Here is a 12,902-nt window from a genome sequence, read left to right on the forward strand (position 1 = left end):
CCACACCTATTCAAATACTAATACTGCAAATGCATTGCTGCATTTACAAATACGTTTCACTGAAATATTTTGTGATACATTGTAATTATAAGTATACATGCTCATATTTCAAGCGATATACTGGGTTGATCTTTACATTTAATGATGAAACCAGTAAGAAGTTTTTTCCATTGAATTTGATAAGTGAACTTAACTAACACTATATCTGTTTAAAATTCTGATATTTAGCATGCACACAGACTAAAATGTCATCCATGGCTTTGTGTTAAGAAGTTTTAAAGCAAAAGGGGTATTCTTCTGAGGATGATGATCAATACACATCTTAGTACAGTTCTGCTGCAGAAACTAACCTACTAAAAATAAGCATCTCATAACTCAACACAGTTGGATACAAAATAATTTAAAAGTAAAAACTGCAAAACTTGGGAGGAGCCTATATACGTAAATGGTGCTTGCAAATGTGGATTATTTGACTGTGTGCAAATATGATAGCAGGAAAGGTGTGAATGCATTATTGTGTTTGAAATTCAGCAAATATTTTTGCTTCTTAGACATGTGTTGTAATTCTCTAACCAGCTAGATAGTTTCAAACCATGGGAAGGTAATGAATATGCACTCCTTGTATGATTGGGATCCCTTTTGTTTCCAGGAAAGAAGCATGGATAACATATCTCTACATATAATTTAATGACACATATATTTTCAAAAACACAAAAGATTCTTCAGTAATTTAACATCTATTCACATTTTTTATTTAAAAGTCTCTATAGATTACACATTGCTCATGTGTAAATATTATTCTTTTGATACTCCTGAACATCTATTCCTAATATAAATAATCAGGTGCACTAGAAGGACTATTTAATAATACCCGAGATATCAGTTACATTCTAAAACACGGAAAAAAGGTAGAACGAAATTAAATGTAATATCTTAAATTCAAAGCCTAAACAGAAACTTGCCAAAAGTAATCCAGTTTAGTGTGACCTGGAAATCTCTGTGGTAGAGAATTTGAAAAGCAAGTGTTCCGGTGAATCGGCTTTTATGACTTGAAAACCTCAAACACGCACAGAAATTGCAAATATGTATTCTCCAGTTTTGGTAAGGAGAGATTACAGTGTCCCTGCTTACTGAAGGTGGATTTTCCCCAGCAGGTACATGTATGCAGGCAGCTAACAAATGCATTTTGTAAATTTGAAAAAACTGTTTGTACATGCATGAAAGCACATTTATCAAAATTATACCTGTTTTATAAAGTAAACTCTCACCTGTGTATTCTGAAAATGTACTACTACTTCCCAGTACACCATTTTCACCCACAGAAAAGACATTGAATGTGTACAGGTTGCCAGGTATTAAATTTAAGATGGACACATTTTCATACAACGTTGTCACATTTGAGGCTGGATTTCCTAAAACTTGCACCAAGTAGGAGCTTCTTTTTCCAGTCGGTGGTAGCCATCTCATAGAAATTGAATCAATGGTGACATCTGTCCGCTTTAGATTGTTGGTTACATTCGGTACTGAAATGAGAAAATGGATTGTGAAATACCACTAATAGAATTAGTTACATAATTGTCACAAGTAGTTTTCAAAACAGATAAGCGTCATACTTTTTAAAAAAAGACACCTGTTAATTGCAGCAATATTCAGCATTACGGATCTCACAATAGAGTGAGCTACTTCCTAACACCACTGCCTCTTTGATTTTGAAATTCAAAATTGAGATTTTTACTAAAAATTATAAATTATCAAAAGAGCAAATAAAGTTTCCAATAAAATCAGTTCAGTTGTAATAACTTTTTCTCAACCCCGATCTGTGAGCAACTGTAACTTAATCCCATTATTTATAGAAAAAACATATCCCAAATTGATCACTTATGCAGTGTTTAGGTAACATTTAACTGTTCAATTAACAGACAATTAGGGTGTCTTCCAAATATGTGGTACATCGGAGATTAGCTTATTTCTTATTGAAAAATTAGTACATATATATTTTGCATTCAGGCATGATGTAAGATTGTTATATGCTTGAATTTTACAACTCAAGGCAGCCAGAGTCCTCTCACTGCTCGTCGTATTTTCTTAATTTGTATACTACTAAATACCTATATATGTTCCAGGTTACACACTTTGTATAGCCTTCTACTTGATCAACTGAAATCTCTGAATAGTGAGTTAGTAGCTTTTATATATTTTCACTAGTTGACCAGCATACTATTGTTGATGTACAAACTGGATTGATTTGATTTTAGATATTTCTGATCACTTGCTGTGAATGCACCTTTTGCTAGCTTTTGCAAATAGCGTGAATATGTTACTTTATAGTAGATTAACAATTATTGATTTTCTTAAGTTGGAATCATATGAATGTTCATGTGCATTGATTTCTCTGAAGTCAGATTGTGACATGAATTTCCATTCAACAAGAAGTGAGAAAATACCACACCTATTCAAATACTATTATTGCAAATGCATTACTGCATTTTCAAATACGTTTCACTGAAATATTTTGTGATACATTGTAATGATCAGTATACATGCTCATATTTCAAGCGATATACTGGGTAGATCTTTACATCTAATCATGAAACCAGTAAGTAGTTTTTTCCATTGAATTTGAAAAGTGAACTAAACTAATACTAAGTCTGTTTAAAATTCAAATATTTGTCATGCACACAGACAAATATTTCATCCATGGAATTGTTTTAAGCAGTTTTGAAGCTAAAGGGGTATTCTTCTGAGGATGATGATGAATACACATCTTAGTACATTTCTGCTGCAGAAATTACCCTACTAAAAATAAGCCTCTCATAACTCAACTCAGTTGGACAAAAAATGTGTTTAAAAGTAAAAGCTCCAAAACTAGTGAGGAGCCTAGTTAGGTAAATGGGGCTTGCAAATGTGAAATATTAGACTGTGTGCAAATACGATAGCAGGAAAGGTGTGAATGCATTATTGTGTTTGAAATTCAGCAAATATTCTTGCTTCGTAGACATGTGTTGTAATTCTCTTAACCAGCTAGATAGTTTCAAACCTTGGGAAGGTAATGAATATGCACTCCTTGTATGATTGGGATCCTTTTTGTTTCCAGGAAAGAAGCATGGATAACATATACCGATATATAATTGAATGATACATATATTTTCAAAAACACAAAAGATGCTTCAGAAATTTAACATTTATTCAAATTGTTCATTTAAAATTCATTATAGATTAAACATTGCTCATGTGTGAATATTATTCTTTAAATACTCCTGAACATCTATTCCTAATATAAATAATCAGGTGTGCTACAAAGACTATTTAATAGTACCTGAGATGTCAGTTACTTTCTAAAACACGGAAAGAAATTTATAACGAAATTAACTATAATATCTCAAATTCAAAGCCTAAACAGAACCTTGCTAAAAGTAATCCAGTTTTGTGTGACCTGGAAATCTCTGTTGTATAGAATTTGAACAGCAAGTGTTCCAGTAAATCTGCTTTTATGACTTGAAAACCTCAAACAAGCACAGAAATTGTAAATATGTATTCTCCAGTTTTGATAAGGAGAGATTACAGTGTCCCTGCTTGCTGAAGGTGGATTATCCCCAGCAGGTACATGTATGCATGTAGCTAACAAATGCATTTTGTAAATTTGAAAAAACTATTTGTACATGCATGAAGAACACATTAATCAAAATTATACTTGTTTTATAAAGTAAACTCTCACCTGTGTATTCTGAAAATGTACTGCTATTTCCCAGTACACCATTTTTGCCCACAGCAAAGACATTGAATGTGTACAGGTTGCCAGGTATTAAATTTGTAATGGACATATTTTCATACAATGTTGTCACGTTTGAGGCTGGATTTCCTAAAACTTGCACTAAGTAGGAGCTTCTTCTGCCAGTCGATGGTAGCCAGCTCATAGAAATTGAATCAATGGTCACAGCTGTCCTCTTTAGATTGTTGGTTACATTGGGTACTGAGATGAGAAAATGGATTGTGAAATACCACTGATAGAATTAGTTATATAATTGTCACAAGTAGTTTTCATAACAGATAAGCGGCATACTTTTTACAAAAAGATACCTGTTAATTGCAGCAATATACAGCATTTTGAATCTCACAATTGAGTGAACTACTTCCTAACACCATTCCCTCTTTGATTTCGAAATTCAAAATTGAGATTTTTACTAAACATTATAAATTATCAAAAGAGAAATAAAAGTTTCCAATAAAATCAGTTCAGTTGTGATAACTTATTCTCAACCCCCAACTGTGAGCAACTGTAACTTAATCCCATTGTTTATGGTAAAACATATCGCAAATTGATCACTTATGCAGTGTTTAGGTAACGTTTAAATGTTCAATTGAGAGACAATTATTCGGTATTCCAAATATGTGGTACATCGGAGATTAGCTTATTTTTTATTAAACAATTAGTACACATATATTTTGCATTCATGTATGATGTAAGATTGTTACATGCTTAATTATTAAAAGTCAAGGCATCCAGATTCTTCTCACTGCTCTTCTTATTTTCTTAATTTGTATACTACTAAATACCTATATATGTTCCAGGTTACACACTTTGTATAGCCTTCTACTTGATCAACTAAAATCTCTTAATAGTGAGTTATTAGCTTTTATATATTTTCACTAGTTGACCAGTATATTAATGTTGTTGTACAAACTGGATTGATTTGATTTTAGTTATTTCTGATCACTTGTTGTGAAAGCACATTTCGCTAGCTTTTGCAAATAGCGTAAATATTTTACGTTGTAGTAGATTAACAATTATGGATGTTCTTTCTTAAGTTGGAATCATATGAATGTTCATGTGCATTGATTTCTCTTAAGAGAGTTTGTGACACGAATTTCCATTCAACAAGAATTGAGCAAATACCAAAGCTATTCAAATACTAATATTGCAAATGCATTGCTGCATTTACAAATAAGTTTCACTGAAATTTTTTGTGATACATTGTAATTATAAGTATACATGCTCATATTTCAAGCGCTATACTGGGTTGATCTTTACATATAATGATGAAACCATGGCTTTGTGTTCAGCAGTTTTAAATCTAAAGGGGTATTCTTCTGCGGATGATGATCCATACACATCTTAGTACAGTTCTGCTGCAGAAACCAACCTACTAAAAATAAGCCTCTCATAACTAAACACAGTTGGACAAAAAATTCATGTAAAAGTAAAAACTCCAAAACTAGTGAGGAGCCTATTTTGTAAATGGGTCTTGCAAATGTGGATTATTTGACTGTGTGCAAATATGTTAGAAGGAAATGTGTTTGAAATCCAGCAAATATTCCTGTTTCTTAGACAAGTGTTGTAATTCTCTTAACCAGCTAGATAGTTTCAAACCTTGGGAAGGTAATGAATATGCACTTCATGTATGATTGGGATCCTTTTTTGTTTCCAGGAATGAAGCACAGATAACCTATCTTGACATATAATTGAATGATACATATATTTTCAAAAATACAAAAGATGCTTCTGTAATTTAACATTTATTCACATTTTTCATTTAAAAGTCTCTGTAGATTAAACATTGCTCATGTGTAAACATTATTCCTTTGATATTCCTGAAAATCTATTCCTAATATAAATAATCAGGTGCACTACAAGGACCATTTAAGAGTACCTGAGATATCAGTTACTTTCTAAAACAAGGAAAATGTTTTATTATGAAATTAAATCTAATATCTTAAATTCAAAGCCTAAACAGAAGCTTGCTAAAAGTAATCCAGTTTGGTGTGAACTGGAAATCTCTGTTGTATAGAATTTGAACTGGAAGTGTTCCAGTGAATCGGCTTTTATGACTTGAAAAACTAAAACATGCACAAAAATTGCAAATATGTATTCTCCAGTTTTGATAAGGAGAGATTACAGTGTCCCTGCTTGCTGAAGGTGGATTATCCCCAGCAGTTACACATTTTATTTTTATTTTAGTGTTTTATAGAGCTCAAACTTGACCTGTTAGGGTATCAGAGCGCTTTACATGGATCATAGAAGTGAACAATAGGCATGGAATCGCAAAGTGCAAAAGATAAAGAGGGGGCGGGGATGCAGGATACATAAGAGATAGAGGACATGTATGTACAGATTACATTAGTGATTACTCAAGATAAGGTCCCAGGATTCTTGGTGAGGTAGCTCGATACTCATATGGGTGGCACTAGTCGGTACTTGGTCAGGGTTTCTCTGTTGGTAGGAGGCAAGATTTATCAGAGGAATTTACCCATAAGGAAAGCTTTGGCCTCCTTTTTGAAATGTGCCAGAGAAGTGATTCTTCTGATGGCGGGCGGGAGAGAGTGCCATATTCTTGGAGTGGCCCCAGGCAGCTAACAAATGCATTTTGTAAACTTGAAAAACTGTTTGTTCATGCATGAAAAGCACATCTAGCAAAATGATACCCATTTTATAAAGTAAATTCTCACCTGTGTATTCCGAAATTTGACTGCTATTTCCCAGTACACCATTTTCACCTACAGCAAAGACATTGAATGTGTATAGGTTGCCAGGTATTAAATTTAAGATGGACACATTTTCATACAACGTTGTCACATTGGAGGCTGGATTTCCTAAAACTTGCACTAAGTAGGAGCTCCTATTGCCAGTCGGTGGTAGCCAGCTCAGAGAAATTGAATCAATGGTGACATCTGTCCTCTTTAAATTGTTGGTTACATTGGGTACTGAAATGAGAAAATGGATCGTGAAATACCACTCATAGAATTAGATACATATTTGTCATTAAAAGTTTTCACAACAGATAAGCGTCATACTGTTTTATAAAACACACCTGTTAACTGCAGCCATATACAGCATTACAGATATCACAATAGAGTGAGCTACTTCCTAACACCACTGCCTCCTTGATTTCGAAATTCAAAATTGAAACTTTTACTAAAAATTATAAATTATCAAAAGTGCAATAAAAGTTTCCAATAAAGTCAGTTCCGTAATGATAGCTTATTCTCAATCCCCAACTGTGAGCAACTCTAGCTTAATCCTTTTGTTTATAAAAAAACATATCCCAAAATCTTCAATTATGCAGTGTTTAGGGAAAGTTTAAATGTTCAATTAACAGACAATTAGTCTGTCTTGCAAAATATGTGGTAAATAAGAGATTGGCTTATTTTTTATTGAACAATTTGTACAAATATATTTTGCATTCATGTATGATGTAAGCTTGTGATATGCTGGAATTTTACAGCTCAAGGCAGCCAGATTCCTTTCACTGCTCTTCTTATTTTCTTAATTTGTAAACTACTAAATACTTATATATGTTCCAGGTTACACACTTTGTATAGCCTTCTACTTGATCAACGGAAATCTCTGAATAGTGAGTTAGTAGCTTTTATATATGTTCCTTAGTTGACCAGTATATTAATGTTGTTGTACAAACTGTATTGATATGATTTTTGATATTTCTGATCACTTTTTGATAAAGCACATTTTGCTAGCTTTTGAAAATAGCGTAGATGTGCTACTTTATAGTAGATTAACAATTATGGATGTTCCTTCTTAGGTTGGAATTATGTGAATGTTCATGTGCATTAATTTCTCTGAAGACAGTTTGTGACAAGAATTTCCATTCAACAAGAAGTGAGAAAATACCATAGCTATTCAAATACTAATATTGCAAGTGCATTGCTGCATTTACAAATATGTTTCACCTAAATATTTTGTGATACATTGTAATTATAAGTGTACCTGCTCATACTGTGTCATACTTCATTTGTCTTTACATATAATGATGAAACCAGTAAGTAGCTGTTTCCATTGAATTTGAAATGTGAACTAAACTAATATTATGTCTATTTAGATTCAAATATTTGGCATGCACACAGACTAAACTTTCATCCATGGCTTTGTGTTCAGCAGTTTTAAAGCTAAAGGGGTATTCTTCTGAGGATGATGATCCATACACATCTTAGTACAGTTCTGCTGCAGAAACTAACCAACTAAAAATAGGCGTCTCATAACTCAACACAGTTGGCCAAAAAATTCATTTAAAAGTAAAAACTCCAAAATTAGTGAGAAGCCTATGTAGGTAAATGGGTCTTGCAAATGTGGATTATTTGACTGTGTGCAAATATGATAGAAGGAAAGTGTGTATGCATTATTGTGTTTAAAATCCATCAAATATTCCTGCTTCTTAGACATGTGTTGTATTTCTGTTAACCAGCTATAGTTTCAAACCTTGGGAAGGTAAGGAATATGCTCTCTTTGTATGACTGGGATCCTTTTTGTTTCCAGGAAAGAAGCATAGATAACCTATCTCTAAATATAATTGAACAATACATATATTTTCAAAAACAAAAAAGATGCTTCTGTAATTTAACATTTATTCACGTTTTACATTTAAAAGTCTCTATAGATTAAACATTGCTCATGTGCAAACATTATTCTTTTGATACTCCTGAAAATCTATTCCTAATATAAATAACCAGGTGCACTACAAGGACCATTTAAGAGGTTACCTGAGATATCAGTTACTTTCTAAAACAAGGAAAATGTTTTATTATGAAATTAAATCTAATATCTTAAATTCAAAGCCTAAACAGAAGCTTGCTAAAAGTAATCCAGTTTGGTGTGAACTGGAAATCTCTGTTGTATAGAATTTGAACTGGAAGTGTTCCAGTGAATCGGCTTTTATGACTTGAAAAACTAAAACATGCACAAAAATAATATAAATAATCAGGTGCACTACAAGGACTATTTAACTGCACACACTTGAAAGTCCCTAAACCTTCCCTTTTCTACATGTTAATCACCCCTAAGATAGGCTCAAGGTACCGCCATGGGCAGGGTGCATTGTATGTGAAAGGTAGGACATGCCCTGGTGTGTGTGGCATGAACTGATAGTGAATTACAGCCTATTTCGTTGTTCACTATTGCAAGGCTACCTTGCCCAATAGGCCAGAATGGGCAGTTTGATTATAACATCTTATAATCCTAATTGACCCAGGGAACATTTTAGTGAAGTTGGTTTTAACATTCTGTGTTTGAAAATACCACTTTTAGAAAGTAGGTATTTTCTTACCGAACCATCCAGCCTGCCTCTGCTAGCTTGTGTGTTGTCTTTCTGGTTTGTGAGTGAAAGGAGCTAGGGAGAATCCAGGAGACAGGGTGAGTCAACACAGGGCTGAATAGACCTATCTACATTTAGAGTGGTGGGAGGAGTAGCAGCTGGGCCTGAATAGGGCTGTGCATGCCTTCCACAATGCTGGCTCCACCTCATGTGGTGCTTCTGATGACCCTGGCCCACTCTGACAAAGGAATAAGGTGCACACTGGCAGAATGCACCCTGAACTGGTTTGAGCTAGGAACAGGACCCACTACCTTCAGAGGACAAAGGATTTGCTAGTATAAATATTGGGGCCGAGACCCCAGGACTTTATAACTCTTTTGGATCAAGAAGAATGCCAAGAAGAAGAGCTGGAGAAGCTGTAATGAGGAACTACCACTTTGCTGTGTGCTTTGCTGCGTTGGCCTGCAGTGGCTGCTTCTGTCTTGGGCAGTGAAAGGACTGGACTGAACTTTCTTCAATCTACTTTTGTGAGTTTCTCCAAGGGCTTGAGGTAAAGCTTGCCCCTGTTCAAGAAGTCTCAGGAACAGCAAAGACTTCAAGCTCAATGCCGTCTACGACGCCGCTGCCGACTCCATGTACTGAAGGCACCGCAGAGGGCACTGCCGCTACGCCGCGACTCTGGTCTCACCGATGACGCCTGCTGACACTGCCACTGAGCCGCTGCTCGCACCGCGACCTGTGGGGACTGCACTCCGCACTGCCTCGCTTCACTACGACGCCTTGGTATACCTGACAACATCGCGCCACGCCGGACTCGACGCCACTGCTTGCACCGTGGTTCGAGGGCACCACTCGTAAAGTTACACGTCACACTGCCCTCATCCCGCAGGCAGCCTTGGTCTTCCAACGCCGGTGCCATTGACTCCAGTTCGTCAGCCGACGACTGCACTTCAGCAACGCCGCCGCCGCTGCTTGCACCGTGACCTGCCAGCACAGTGAGGAGCACCGCCTTCATCTCCCACCGCGACCCTGGTCTCACTTACGATACCATCTGACGCTGCCACCAAGCCACTGTTCGCACCATGACCTGAGGGCACTGCACGCCGCACCGCTGCACTTCGCACTGCAGCACCCGACGCTAATGCCAGCGCTCCTGACTTCAACAAAGAGGAGTTTGATCTGCAACGCGTGTGACTTCGAGGGCACCGACTACTCCTGCACTGACCTCCGGAACTGACGCCTGCGGACGCCGTGTTTTGGAAGCTCAACAAGAAGTCATCCACACCCTGCATTTCTGAAAGGAACTGTTTGTGGGTCTTCCCGACACTGTAGCTTGCCCGTGATGCCGCTGTCAGCCAGAACTGTTTGGATTTGTTTGCTCACGAACCCGTGATAGCCCGGAAGAACTGTTTTACAAGGTTATTTTGATAACTGAAGTTTTTTAAGTACTGCATTGTGGATTTTTATCGTTTTGGTCTTGTTTTAAGTATATAAAAATATTGGATATTTTTCCAAACTGATGTGGTGTTCTTTTGTGGTGCTTACACTGTATTACTGTTGGTTATGTGGAAATGCTTTACAAACTGCCTCTAAGATAAGCCTGACTGCTCATGCTAAGCTACCAAGGGGGTTAGCAGGGATAATTTTAGGAGTGTAACTCCCTTATCCTGGCTACGAAGAAGGGTCCCTATTTGGACAAAGGTGCTAGCCCTTGCCAACTAGAGACCTCCATTTCTAACAATGATACATATATTTTCAAAAACACAAAAGATGCTTCTGTAGTTTAACATTTATTCACATTTTTCATTTAAAAGTCGCTATAGATTCAACATTGCTCATGTGTAAACATTATTCTTTTGATACTCCTGAAAATCTATTCCTAATATAAATAATCAGGTGCACTACAAGGACTATTTAGGAGTATCTGAGATATAAGTTACTTTCTAAAAACACAGAAAATGTTTCATTATGAAATTATATCTAATATCTTAAATTCAAAGCCTAAACAGTAGGGGAGGGCAAAATTTGCGTAGTCGTGCCACGCAAAGCTCCGCGAAACAGTAAAAAATCTCCGCGAGCATGCAGAGTTCCGCGAACACACGGAATTGCTTGTTCCGCCCATTCGTGATGCTTTTTTCATGTTCGCGAACATTGTTTGCCTGCTTGGGGGGAAATATTTTGCGAACACGCATTTTGAAAGTGCAAACAAGCAAAAAATTCCGCAAAGACGCGGAATTTTTGGCAATTCCGCATTCTCCACGGAACACAAAATTACCCAAATTCCGCGAGCGGAACGGAATTTGCCGCCCAGGCCTACTAAACAGAACCTTGCTAAAAGTAATCCAGTTTGGTGTGACCTAGAAATCTCTGTTGTATAGAATTTGAACTGGAAGTGTTCCAGTGAATCGGCTTTTATGACTTGAAAACCTCAAACAAGCACAAAAATTGCAAATATGCATTCTCCAGTATTGATAAGGAGAGATGACAGTGTCCCTGCTTGCTGAAGTTGGATTATACCCAGCAGTTACAGGTATTCAGGCAGCTAACAAATGCATTTTGTAAACTTGAAAAAACTATTTGTACATGCATGAAAAGCACATCTATCAAAATTATACCTATTTTATAAAATAAATTCTCACCTGTGCATTCTGAAAATTGACTGCTATTTCCCAGTACACCATTTTCGCCCACAGCAAAGACATTGAATGTGTACAGGCACCCCAGTCGATATGTGGGAGTGATCTCATAGTGGAAAGGGCCGCGGATCCCAAGAACAAGCCAATTAGCTCTCCAGATAATGACCCCACCATGAACACTGTAACTGTCCATCCTGGTTTAATTGCCCTCCCTAAACAGCATAAAGTTCTACTTGCAGCCCCTAATCCTAAATTTAACATATCCACAAAAGATGCAAATCTCCTTTCCCTCACACATCCCCATGTTTCTAATTGTTTCATTGGCAACCTGGAAAATCCTGGTAACTTAGACAGGGTAAAAAATACAGTGTTAACTATTGATTCTTTGAATAATTGACACGCAGCGTTATTAGATACAAAAGTTCATTTAGTGAACCAAGATCAGGGGGACCGTCTAGTCAATCGTAGTGCAAAGAAAGATCTCAAGGTTGTAGCTTGGAATGTGTCAGGAAAGCAAACTAGATTGCCCTGAATGGTGGGGGTTTGTAGATATCTGTGACATCTGTATGTTCCAGGAATCCTGGTCAACAGGGGCACCAACTTGCATGGACTTTGCTCCATTTTACATACCTGCTGTAACCAGGGGATGAGGTAGACACTCAGGTGGGCACTGTACGTGGGTTGGGTGTCATTTAGGTTGTAAGATTACTCAAGTGGCATCCAATTCCTCAGATATATTGTGCCTAGTATTGACTTTTACATCAGAGGTTAAAATCGCCCAAATTAATATCTATTCGAGGCCGTTAAAGTCTGGCCAAGAATCAACAACTCTAGACCACCTTGATAATCTGCTATCCGACCTCCCAAATAACTCTCTAGTAGTGCTGGGTGGCGATCTAAACTGCCAATTTGAACCATTGAAAGACCTAACTGGTGCACCTGTCACAGAGGAGGACGAGTTGTGGGTCATTCCTGAGACCAAAATCTCTCCGATTAGGGGTTGGACACCTCTGGTACTCCAAATTAAAGCACTTACTTTAAAACATTCCTTGCGAGCATGAAATGGTCTCTTAAGCTCAGACTCCCCCAGGAACCATACCTTCAATAGAGTTGGCCACTCATCCATTTTGGATTATATTTTAATAGAAACAAGGTTATGGGCCCTGGCTAAGGACTTTACCGTCTGGCCGCGCCATGACAGTGACCAAAATGCCCTAACACTTGC

The 12,902-nt window shown here is 36.8% G+C and overlaps 1 protein-coding gene across 1 annotated transcript in view; it reads right to left on the reverse strand.

Annotated features, from left to right (window-relative positions):
• The window catches only part of LOC146788598 (tenascin-X-like), a 694,637-nt gene that overhangs the window by 157,728 nt on the left and 524,007 nt on the right, over positions 1–12,902 (reverse strand). Inside the window, exons 28-30 of the mRNA XM_085633173.1 lie at positions 6,445–6,699; positions 3,716–3,970; positions 1,269–1,523 (exon numbers count right to left, since the gene is read on the reverse strand). Of these exons, the coding sequence (XP_085489299.1) occupies positions 1,269–1,523; positions 3,716–3,970; positions 6,445–6,699 (765 nt within the window). The remainder of the gene's footprint in view (positions 1–1,268; positions 1,524–3,715; positions 3,971–6,444; positions 6,700–12,902) is intronic.

The sequence above is a fragment of the Triturus cristatus genome, chromosome 11 (assembly GCF_964204655.1).
Source record: "Triturus cristatus chromosome 11, aTriCri1.1, whole genome shotgun sequence".
NCBI lineage: Eukaryota > Metazoa > Chordata > Amphibia > Caudata > Salamandridae > Triturus > Triturus cristatus.